This window comes from Callionymus lyra, chromosome 2 (genome assembly GCF_982586985.1).
Source record: "Callionymus lyra chromosome 2, fCalLyr1.hap1.1, whole genome shotgun sequence".
In the NCBI taxonomy this organism is placed as follows: domain Eukaryota; kingdom Metazoa; phylum Chordata; class Actinopteri; order Syngnathiformes; family Callionymidae; genus Callionymus; species Callionymus lyra.
This window is the reverse complement of record NC_141819.1, coordinates 32,940,924-32,953,617: the sequence shown is the minus strand read 5'-3', so window position 1 is coordinate 32,953,617 and position 12,694 is coordinate 32,940,924. Positions and strand designations below refer to the sequence as shown.

At 42.8% G+C, this 12,694-nt stretch overlaps 1 protein-coding gene across 1 annotated transcript; it reads left to right on the top strand.

Annotated features, from left to right (window-relative positions):
* Window positions 1-5,858: 5,858 nt before the first annotated feature.
* LOC148086615 (intestinal mucin-like protein) lies at window positions 5,859-12,155 on the top strand. The gene is made up of 19 exons (XM_087783011.1): window positions 5,859-5,997; window positions 6,095-6,300; window positions 6,424-6,592; window positions 6,721-6,971; window positions 7,046-7,229; window positions 7,307-7,577; window positions 7,679-7,851; window positions 7,932-8,001; window positions 8,113-8,234; window positions 8,319-8,350; window positions 8,629-8,797; window positions 9,133-9,231; window positions 9,322-9,362; window positions 9,836-10,135; window positions 10,959-11,057; window positions 11,151-11,279; window positions 11,354-11,393; window positions 11,468-11,588; window positions 11,934-12,155. The coding sequence occupies exons 1-19, from the start codon at window positions 5,859-5,861 to the stop codon at window positions 12,115-12,117; spliced, it is 2,799 nt and encodes a 932-aa protein (XP_087639137.1). The 3' UTR covers window positions 12,118-12,155.
* Window positions 12,156-12,694: the final 539 nt, after the last annotated feature.

Genomic DNA, 12,694 nt, shown 5'->3' with positions numbered 1-12,694 from the left:
CCCCTTCAGTAACAGGAACACCAGCCACTACAACTGCTACTGCTGCAACAACTCAGCATCCAGTTGTATCCACCGGTCCAGTTTCCACAGCTACCACACCTGTTGTCATCACAACAACTAGAGTTCCAGTTGAGACAACTGCAGGACCCACCACAGCTGTTGTTACATCAACACCATCTATTATCACAGGATCTACCAAAGTACCAGAGACAACTCCACAGGTGGTCACGACTACCCCTTCAGTAACAGGAACACCAGCCACTACAACTGCTACTGCTGCAACAACTCAGCATCCAGTTGTATCCACCGGTCCAATTTCCACAGCTTTCACACCTGTTGTCATCACAACAACTAGAGTTCCAGTTGAGACAACAGAAGGACCCACCACAGCTGTTGTTTCATCAACACCATCTATTATCACAGGAACTACCAAAGTACCAGAGACAACTCCACAGGTGGTCACGACTACCCCTTCAGTAACAGGAACACCAGCCACTACAACTGCTACTGCTGCAACAACTCAGCATCCAGTTGTATCCACCGGTCCAGTTTCAACAGCTTTCACACCTGTTGTCATCACAACAACTAGAGTTCCAGTTGAGACAACAGAAGGACCCACCACAGCTGTTGTTTCATCAACACCATCTATTATCACAGGAACTACCAAAGTACCAGAGACAACTCCACAAGTGGTCACGACTACCCCTTCAGTAACAGGAACACCAGCCCCTACAACTGCTACTGCTGCAACAACTCAGCCTCCAGTTGTATCCTCCGGTCCAGTTTCCACAGCTATCACTCCTGTTGTCATCACAACAACTAGAGTTCCAGTTGAGACAACTGCAGGACCCACCACAGCTGTTGTTACATCAACACCATCTATTATCACAGGAACCACCAAAGTACCAGAGACAACTCCACAGGTGGCCACGACTACCCCTTCAGTAACAGGAACACCAGCCCCTACAACTGCTACTGCTGCAACAACTCAGCCTCCAGTTGTATCCACCGGTCCAATTTCCACAGATACCACACCTGTTGTCATCACAACAACTAGAGTTCCAGTTGAGACAACTGCAGGACCCACCACAGCTGTTGTTACATCAACACCATCTATTATCACAGGAACTACCAAAGTACCAGAGACAACTCCACAGGTGGTCACGACTACCCCTTCAGTAACAGGAACACCAGCCCCTACAACTGCTACTGCTGCAACAACTCAGCCTCCAGTTGTATCCACCGGTCCAGTTTCCACAGCTATCACTCCTGTTGTCATCACAACAACTAGAGTTCCAGTTGAGACAACTGCAGGACCCACCACAGCTGTTGTTACATCAACACCATCTATTGTCACAGGAACCACCAAAGTACCAGAGACAACTCCACAGGTGGCCACGACTACCCCTTCAGTAACAGGAAAACCAGCCCCTACAACTGCTACTGCTGCAACAACTCAGCCTCCAGTTGTATCCACCGGTCCAGTTTCCACAGATACCACACCTGTTGTCATCACAACAACTAGAGTTCCAGTTGAGACAACTGCAGGACCCACCACAGCTGTTGTTACATCAACACCATCTATTGTCACAGGAACCACCAAAGTACCAGAGACAACTCCACAGGTGGCCACGACTACCCCTTCAGTAACAGGAAAACCAGCCCCTACAACTGCTACTGCTGCAACAACTCAGCCTCCAGTTGTATCCACCGGTCCAGTTTCCACAGCTACCACACCTGTTGTCATCACAACAACTAGAGTTCCAGTTGAGACAACTGCAGGACCCACCACAGCTGTTGTTACATCAACACCATCTATTATCACAGGATCTACCAAAGTACCAGAGACAACTCCACAGGTGGTCACGACTACCCCTTCAGTAACAGGAACACCAGCCACTACAACTGCTACTGCTGCAACAACTCAGCATCCAGTTGTATCCACCGGTCCAATTTCCACAGCTTTCACACCTGTTGTCATCACAACAACTAGAGTTCCAGTTGAGACAACAGAAGGACCCACCACAGCTGTTGTTTCATCAACACCATCTATTATCACAGGAACTACCAAAGTACCAGAGACAACTCCACAGGTGGTCACGACTACCCCTTCAGTAACAGGAACACCAGCCACTACAACTGCTACTGCTGCAACAACTCAGCATCCAGTTGTATCCACCGGTCCAATTTCCACAGCGTTCACACCTGTTGTCATCACAACAACTAGAGTTCCAGTTGAGACAACAGAAGGACCCACCACAGCTGTTGTTTCATCAACACCATCTATTATCACAGGAACTACCAAAGTACCAGAGACAACTCCACAGGTGGTCACGACTACCCCTTCAGTAACAGGAACACCAGCCACTACAACTGCTACTGCTGCAACAACTCAGCATCCAGTTGTATCCACCGGTCCAGTTTCAACAGCTTTCACACCTGTTGTCATCACAACAACTAGAGTTCCAGTTGAGACAACAGAAGGACCCACCACAGCTGTTGTTTCATCAACACCATCTATTATCACAGGAACTACCAAAGTACCAGAGACAACTCCACAGGTGGTCACGACTACCCCTTCAGTAACAGGAACACCAGCCCCTACAACTGCTACTGCTGCAACAACTCAGCCTCCAGTTGTATCCACCGGTCCAGTTTCCACAGCTATCACTCCTGTTGTCATCACAACAACTAGAGTTCCAGTTGAGACAACTGCAGGACACACCACAGCTGTTGTTACATCAACACCATCTATTGTCACAGGAACCACCAAAGTACCAGAGACAACTCCACAGGTGGCCACGACTACCCCTTCAGTAACAGGAACACCAGCCCCTACAACTGCTACTGCTGCAACAACTCAGCCTCTAGTTGTATCCACCGGTCCAATTTCCACAGATACCACACCTGTTGTCATCACAACAACTAGAGTTCCAGTTGAGACAACTGCAGGACCCACCACAGCTGTTGTTACATCAACACCATCTATTGTCACAGGAACCACCAAAGTACCAGAGACAACTCCACAGGTGGCCACGACTACCCCTTCAGTAACAGGAAAACCAGCCCCTACAACTGCTACTGCTGCAACAACTCAGCCTCCAGTTGTATCCACCGGTCCAGTTTCCACAGCTACCACACCTGTTGTCATCACAACAACTAGAGTTCCAGTTGAGACAACTGCAGGACCCACCACAGCTGTTGTTACATCAACACCATCTATTATCACAGGATCTACCAAAGTACCAGAGACAACTCCACAGGTGGTCACGACTACCCCTTCAGTAACAGGAACACCAGCCACTACAACTGCTACTGCTGCAACAACTCAGCATCCAGTTGTATCCACCGGTCCAATTTCCACAGCTTTCACACCTGTTGTCATCACAACAACTAGAGTTCCAGTTGAGACAACAGAAGGACCCACCACAGCTGTTGTTTCATCAACACCATCTATTATCACAGGAACTACCAAAGTACCAGAGACAACTCCACAGGTGGTCACGACTACCCCTTCAGGAACAGGAACATCAGCCACTACAACTGCTACTGCTGCAACAACTCAGCATCCAGTTGTATCCACCGGTCCAGTTTCAACAGCTTTCACACCTGTTGTCATCACAACAACTAGAGTTCCAGTTGAGACAACAGAAGGACCCACCACAGCTGTTGTTTCATCAACACCATCTATTATCACAGGAACTACCAAAGTACCAGAGACAACTCCACAGGTGGTCACGACTACCCCTTCAGTAACAGGAACACCAGCCCCTACAACTGCTACTGCTGCAACAACTCAGCCTCCAGTTGTATCCACCGGTCCAGTTTCAACAGCTTTCACACCTGTTGTCATCACAACAACTAGAGTTCCAGTTGAGACAACTGCAGGACCCACCACAGCTGTTGTTACATCAACACCATCTATTGTCACAGGAACCACCAAAGTACCAGAGACAACTCCACAGGTGGCCACGACTACCCCTTCAGTAACAGGAACACCAGCCCCTACAACTGCTACTGCTGCAACAACTCAGCCTCCAGTTGTATCCACCGGTCCAGTTTCAACAGCTTTCACACCTGTTGTCATCACAACAACTAGAGTTCCAGTTGAGACAACAGAAAGACCCACCACAGCTGTTGTTACATCAACACCATCTATTGTCACAGGAACCACCAAAGTACCAGAGACAACTCCACAGGTGGCCACGACTACCCCTTCAGTAACAGGAACACCAGCCCCTACAACTGTTACTGCTGCAACAACTCAGCCTCCAGTTGTATCCACCGGTCCAGTTTCCACAGCTATCACTCCTGTTGTCATCACAACAACTAGAGTTCCAGTTGAGACAACTGCAGGACCCACCACAGCTGTTGTTACATCAACACCATCTATTGTCACAGGAACCACCAAAGTACCAGAGACAACTCCACAGCTGGCCACGACTACCCCTTCAGTAACAGGAACACCAGCCCCTACAACTGCTACTGCTGCAACAACTCAGCCTCCAGTTGTATCCACAGGTCCAATTTCCACAGATACCACGCCTGTTGTCATCACAACAACTAGAGTTCCAGTTGAGACAACTGCAGGACCCACTACAGCTGTTGTTACATCAACACCATCTATTGTCACAGGAACCACCAAAGTACCAGAGACAACTCCACAGGTGGCCACGACTACCCCTTCAGTAACAGGAACACCAGCCCCTACAACTGCTACTGCTGCAACAACTCAGCCTCCAGTTGTATCCACCGGTCCAGTTTCAACAGCTTTCACACCTGTTGTCATCACAACAACTAGAGTTCCAGTTGAGACAACAGAAAGACCCACCACAGCTGTTGTTACATCAACACCATCTATTGTCACAGGAACCACCAAAGTACCAGAGACAACTCCACAGGTGGCCACGACTACCCCTTCAGTAACAGGAACACCAGCCCCTACAACTGTTACTGCTGCAACAACTCAGCCTCCAGTTGTATCCACCGGTCCAGTTTCCACAGCTACCACACCTGTTATCATCACAACAACTAGAGTTCCAGTACAGACAACTGCAGGACCCACCACAGCTGTTGTTACATCAACACCATCTATTGTCACAAGAACCACCAAAGTACCAGAGACAACTCCAGAGGTGGCCACGACTACCCCTTCAGTAACAGGAACACCAGCCCCTACAACTGCTACTGCTGCAACAACTCAGCCTCCAGTCGTATCCACCGGTCCAGTTTCCACAGCTACCACACCTGTTGTCATCACAACAACTAACATTCCAGTTGAGACAACTGCAGGACCCACCACAACTGTTGTTACATCAACACCATCTATTGTCACAGGAACTACCAAAGTACCAGAGACAACTCCCCAGGTGGCAACGACTACCCCCTCAGTAACAGGAACACCAGCCCCTACAACTGCTACTGCTGCAACAACTCAGCCTCCAGTTGTATCCACTGGTCCAGTTTCCACAGCTACCACACCTGTTATCATCACAACCACTAGAGTTCCAGGTGAAACATCAGCAGGACCCACCACAGCTGTTGTTACTTCAACATCATCTATTATCACAGAAACTACTAAAGTACCAGAGACAACTCCACAGGTGGCCACGACTACCCCTTCAGTAACAGGAACACCAGCCCCTACAACTGCTACTGCTGCAACAACTCAGCCTCCAGTTGAAACCACCGGTCCAGTTTCCACAGCTACCACACCTGTTATCGACACAGTTGAGACAACAGCAGGGCCCACCACAGCTGTTTTAACCACAACGCCATTTTTTGTCACAGGATCTACCAAAGTACCAGAATCAACTACACAGACAAGGATAACAACCCCTTCAGTAACAGCGACATCTATGATTTCCCCTATTACAAAGACACCCCCAACCAGCACAACTCACTTTACTTCTATTTTTACAGCTACTACCTCAGTCCCTACATTCACTAAGCCACCAATATGTACCTGCATTGTAAATGGTACCTCTTTTAATCCAGGTAAGTCATTGATTTAAATTTGTATGTTTCTTTGTATTTTATCTCATCTTCAGTATGCAAGACTTAATCAAATAACATTGTATATCCATCTTTACAGGTGAAACTGTTTACAATGTCACAGATGGCTTGGGCTGGTGTTATATTGCATACTGCAATGCATCATGTAAAATTGAGACACAATCCAGTCAATGTGTTACTCCTAGCCCAACCGCTCCAGCTTTCACAACTGTATTCATGAGTACTATCACTACCCCACAAGTTACAACTACTCTTGATTGTACACATTTGGATACACCTCGGAAGGTTTGTCAAGTTTTTTCTTTTGCGAATTAAGCTTTTAACACTTTATAGTCGATAGTATTCCCAAGTTTTGTGGTAATCCTGCTAAGTGAGTAACTTTTCTTTTTTTTATTCTTTCCCAAATAGAATGGTGAGTCATGGAAGACTGATAATTGCACAACAGCTACATGCGTTGAAGGAAATGTTGAAGAGGTCGCTAGTATTTGTACCACACCGAAGCCAATTGTGTGTGCCAATGGACGTGAGCCTGTCTCGGTCACTGAAGATGGTTGCTGCTACGAAAATCAATGCCAATGTACGTACCTTCATACATTTATTTATTCATACCTTGATAAAAATCATTTTCAGCAGATTTTTTTATATTTATATTATCAACATACTGATATGGAAATATTATTATTTACACTAATTATTTTCTTTTAGGTATCTGTAGTACCTGGACGAAAAACCACTACAAGACATTTGACGGATTTAAATATGATTTTAAGGGCCAGTGCTCTTACTACCTGGTCAAAGAAATTGTAAATAATTATGAACTTAGTCTTATTATAAACAACGCAGACTGTCAAGCTGGAGACCAAAGCTTCTGTCCCCAGTCCCTTAATATAACATATGGAGCGCATTCAATATATTTAACTCACAGTAAGAATTCACTTTCGGAAATAACTAATGAGGTAAGTTTTCATCTTATTTTTTATGGACTTATACAATTTAAAATAAGATCAATTCCATCTTTGTCTTCATGTAGGTTTATTTATACCAGAAAAGAATCTACCCTGCCTACAGTAATTCTGGATTACTCATCACAAGCTCTGATATGGTCGTTAAAGTGGAGATACCTGATATCAAGACTGAAGTTCTCTACTCGCCGACTCTCATCCTTGCCTCACTTAATTATCAGATATTTAGTGGTAAAACTGAGGGACTTTGTGGTGAGTTGCTCTGACAGGAAGTGAAAAGCAAACCACGTGAAATGGCCTTGTTTGAATTGTATAAAAACATGTTACAGGAACATGTGACAACTCACAGGCCAACGACTGCCGCTCTCCCAACGGTCATGTAGGAGATTGTCCTACCACGTCAGAAGAGTGGACTGTACCAGGAAAACCTTGTTACCCTACAACAACACCAGTATTTCCAACAACAACACCAGCATTAACAACTCCACCATCTATTACAACACCTGCAACACCCTCAACACCATCGTTAAAAACCACACCAATTGCCACCACAACACCCACTGTTTGCAGTCCGGCCATATGTGACCTTTTGACCAGCAGGTATGAACTTTTTAGTAGTAAGTTTAGAATTTTTTTTAGCTCTAAATAAATTAAAATGTTTTCTTTTGCCTTGCTTTCTGACTGTCTTCTTTTCCTTGCAGTGTGTTTGAGCCTTGCCTATCAATTGTACCACCTGATCCTTATAAAACATCCTGTGTAACAGACAATTGTGATAACAGCGGTAACACATGTGAAAGCCTGGATGCATATGCAACTGAGTGCGCTAGGGAAGGCGTCTGTATTGATTGGAGGAATTACACCAACGGGCAATGTGGTAATTTAAAAACTTATCATTTTAGGGAAAATAAAGGTTATTGTTAAATCATGCTTCTAAAAACAATTTCTTTCCCGCAGAGCACACATGTCCTACAAATAAAGTGTACAAGGCCTGTGGTCCAAATGTTGAGCCCACATGCAATGACAGGTAAAGTATACCTTTGATAATCTTAATTCTTAATGATCCTGAAGGTATAGAAGTTTGCCTCCTGATCTATTTGATATTTGATGTTACACATCACACCTTCTCTGGGAACAGGTACAATAAAAAGTACGAGGCAGACAACTCTGTCTCCAACAACGTGACAAAAGAGGGCTGCTACTGTGCTGAGGGCACAACCTTGTTCAACACTGTCTATGACACATGTGTTGAATATTGTGGTAAGAACTAAGTCCCTCTTTTTGACTTAGATCATTTTGTAAGCACAGATGCATAAACACTGGTAAACCTTGTCTCAATTCCAGATTGTGTCGGCCCTGATGGACGCCCAGTGAAAGTAAGAAACTCTTCAATCCATGTTAGATCCTCCTCAACACACTTAACCAGGCTCACAGTTATATTGTCGAACCACAGATGTAGGATGACAAACAAATTAAATCGGTTGCAAAGGTTTGGAGGCATAGATGATTCTTTTTTAATGGTGATGGCGGTAGATGTTTTATGTTTTGCAGCGTTCCTAGATTGGAAATAAATTCGATTTTTCAGAACCAAATGAGTAAAGCCAAACTTAATCTAGAAGAAGTTTTACTTTAATTAATGTTTCAATTACAACAGCCTGGTGATACCTGGATGGCCAATTGCCAAGTCTGTGAGTGTGACAGCGACATCATGGGCATCCATTGTGAGCCAGTGAAGTGTGAAGAAGACGAAGTTCTGGATTGTTCTGAGCCAGGCCAAGAGCTTATTAACAAGACAGAAGGCTGCTGCACTAAACAGTCCTGTGGTTGGTTATCATGTTTGATTATTTTGATGTAATCTTTTTTTAGATTTTAACATTGATTTACTGGCACTGTAGTTCAATACAGTCAATACTTTGTTGTCTTAAACAGTGTGTAATCCAAAACGTAGCCTGTGTTCCTAATACATTTCAAACGTTTTCTTAATATTACAAAGAAGAGGAGCTTTTCTGAATTTTTAGAACCCATTTGTATATTAAAGTGAATTATTTCAAGACAAATGATGGAACATCAATTGAGCATTTAGACTATTATAACCTATGAACAACTATAATCTAATAATGACGATACATAGTAACATTGTTATTTCTTTACCATTCAGAATGCAATTTAAACCTTTGTCCTGAGGAAATCACCTGTGAATTGGGATTCACTCTCAACATAACCAACAATGGAACCTGCTGTCAGACATACAGCTGTGGTAAGATCTTCAGATTAATTCTTTTTTCGTTGATTACATAATTCAATCAAAATCAATTGGTCTAATTACGTCGCCTGAATGTCTTTGCAGTGCCAAAGGGTGTATGCGTCTACGACATGACTGAATACGAGGTAACAGACCTTTTGGGTATATATGAAAGTAATTCAGCTCTGTGAAACCATTTCAGAATTTATACAAATAATAACAGGGGAGCTAATTGTGTATTACTTTATTAAACACAGCATACAATAAATGTATAAAACCACTTTTACAAATATTTTTGGTTTACAGTTAAAGTACTTAAACTAGTATTTAAACTATTTGAATGAGCGAATGGTGAATACAATACACTTGATTTCAAGCAATTGATTGAGCTGATAATAATCTGTATTTACATGTTAAAAAAATCAAATGTTTCTTTCATGATATTGTTCTCATTTATTTAACTCACCATTCGCGTTTAGAAATTAATACACTTTTCATTTTTGTTAAGAATGAAAAATGAATCAGCTGTTCCCTGTCCCATAACCTTCTTTTGTGATTTGTGTAAAACATCTGGAATATGTTATGGAATTTGTAATAAATGTTCTCTTTTCTTTCCAAGCCTGGTGAGAAAATACCAGAAACAGAACCCACAACAGTACCTGGTCAACCCACCGGTACAGCAGAACGAACTACAGAACCTCTACCAGGACCTGAGCAGCCATCTGAAACAGCAGGGACGACAGCATTACCTACAGGACCTGCACAGCCATCTGGAACAATCCCAAAGACAACAGCACCTATCACACCTTTTAAACCTGGACCTTGCACAAAATGTTACTGTGGTCCAAAAATGGATCCAGATACAGGACTCAACATAATTTCTTGCAAGCCTATCATCTGTAACACAAGCTGCTCCGAGGTAAGTGCTTTGAATTCACCTCTACATCCATTAACCTCAGACCTGTAATAAAAACCTGACCATCTAGAAGTCAGCCACGTCTATCTTTGCTTCTTGCCTTTATGCCTTCCGTTTCTTGTCAGGTCCACTGTCTTATGAATCTTACTTTTCACTTTTGCTTTTACATATCAAACCTTTCAGTGTGTCCACCCATCCCATCTTGGTACACTCTTCCCAAAGACTGATCTTAAATATCTTATCTGATCTTATCGACTCCCTAATATCTCTCCCTTCTGCCTCCCTCTAATTTACACATATGCAATTTTATTTAATTTATTGTTTCTTTTCTATCCAGCTCAAACCCTTTAAATAATCGTCAACTTACCTTATCTTTCCACCAAGAATGGGCTGGGAGCCAAGCCTTGGTTTCTCACTATATATATATATATATATATATATATATAGGCACAACTGTCATATATTTTTTACTATGTCATATCATATCTTTTCTATAGACAAAGACATTGGCACACATATGCTTATCTCACATTTTTATCTGCTGTCTTCTTTTCCTGATACTCAAAATCTCTGCCTATAGGTCTCTCTTGAAAATGGGACTCTAGGTCTCAATGAGAATTTTACATGTATAAATAAATGTTAATAAAAAAGAAAAAGATTGCTCCAACATTTCTCTTTCTTGCATTCTCAAGGTACTTGCCTCACTCATACACTTCCTGACTATCCAGATCCTAGATTTAATCTTGAGCTGGGCCTTCACTGTTATCTTCTTCCTCATCAGTCATTTAAGAATCAGTTGTGTGAGTTGATAACATTTTCCATCCAGGGCTATGAATATCAACCTGATCCTGACAAGTGCTGTGGAAAGTGTGTTCAGAAGAGCTGTCTCGTTTCTGCTCCAGATAATTCTACTCTTCTCATTGGGGTACGTATTAACTTTGTTTTACACAAAACCCCTTTTGGGCCAGAATTATGTAGACACATTGAGTCATTTTGTGGTTCTGTAATCCTCCCACAGCTCAACGAGACTTATGTTTCCCCTGATGATCCTTGTGTCACATATACTTGTGATAAGATCAGTGGTACACTGATGACCCTTGAGACAATCAAGTCCTGCCCCCCGTTCAACCCAGATGACTGTGAGACTGTGAGTTTGTCAACACAATTTTACATCAGAAAACTATTTTACCTCTAATCTTCTAAATCTTCCTCAATGTCCAGGGAACAGAGACAACTGATGCTGATGGATGCTGCAAGTCTTGTAAGTTACTGGTCAAACTGCACATTTTTTAATTCAATAATTTTTTTCTAACTTTAGACAATTCTCTGTTGTAGGCCAGCTGCGCAGTGTCTGTGAGGTAAAAACTGAAGAGATCATCCTTAAGGATGACAAGTGTAGAACAACTGTGCCGGTCAACGTCACCTACTGTGCAGGCCACTGTGGAAGCACATCCAAGTAAGTGAACATAATTTTCAATATTTAATAAAAAAAAATTTTAAATATACTTTGGAAATTATCATGCAAGAACCGTCTTCAGAAATTGCCTTTGTTCCAGATTTATCTTCAAATTACGTATAATTACCCTTCTTGAAAAGCTAAAGAAATGCATAAGGCTAGAAAAAAAAGCTAAAATGACAGACATCAACAACAAACAACAAACATGTACTTGACCATTAAAAAACGTCCCCAAACTTAACAAGTGCCACAGTGATTGAGCATATTTTCTTAAGTTAAGTTTTAGCAAAAAAGAAAATACAATCCATCGTTTTACAAACTTGTTTTTTCTGTGTGTGTGCGCAGATATTCTGCTGCATCAAACTCAATGACGCACCAGTGTGAGTGTTGCCAAGAGGATGTTACCAAGTATAGGCAGGTAGAGATGACCTGTGAGGATGGAACCAAAATCCCGCACACCTACACCGTAGTGGAATCATGCAGCTGCACCAAAGCTGAGTGTGTCCCAGGCACATCCACGCCGCAGTAGACAATGAGCACAGACCTGACCTACATGGATTGACCGGAATGATTGACACGTTTTAAAGCACTAACTTTCACTTTTTCTTTTTGTCTTGTCACATTTTGACAGAATGTCATGTAAACTCTCTAATTTAAAAATGGTGAATATTAAAACATATTTCCTGCAACATGAAAACCGGTGTTAATATTTATTTACATATGAACAAGTATGTTCGTTTATGTGTGCGCATGTACATGCCTGTGTTTGTATGTGTGTGTTTCCACTTGATCTTAAAGTTTGAGAAACTTCCAAAGTCAGCATGTAGAATACTGACCTTTTGGTGAGGATTTCAGGTGCGACTCGCAGGAGTCACAAGGGATTGCAACTGGCCTTGATGTTGCTGCTAACACTGGCATTATTATAGTTGCCTGGTATTGGAGGAGGGTTTACAAGATTAATCTCCAGCAGCAGTGAGGGTTGCTTGCCTAGACCTTCTGCTTTCTTCACTGCTAAAGGGAGTCTTTTTATAGGTCTACTTAGTTATTACCTGTAGGTACTCTAAGATGGGAGTCTTCAGTGATTGAGGATTGCTTAACATTTAACC

Bases quoted from the DNA above. Each gene is read 5' to 3' on its own strand.
- LOC148086615 (XM_087783011.1), top strand. From the start codon at position 5,859: ATGATTTCCCCTATTACAAAGACACCCCCAACCAGCACAACTCACTTT. The intron at 6,593-6,720 runs GTACGTACCTTC...ATTTTCTTTTAG, and splicing joins CTACGAAAATCAATGCCAAT to GTATCTGTAGTACCTGGACG. The intron at 11,394-11,467 runs GTAAGTTACTGG...TCTCTGTTGTAG, and splicing joins TGATGGATGCTGCAAGTCTT to GCCAGCTGCGCAGTGTCTGT.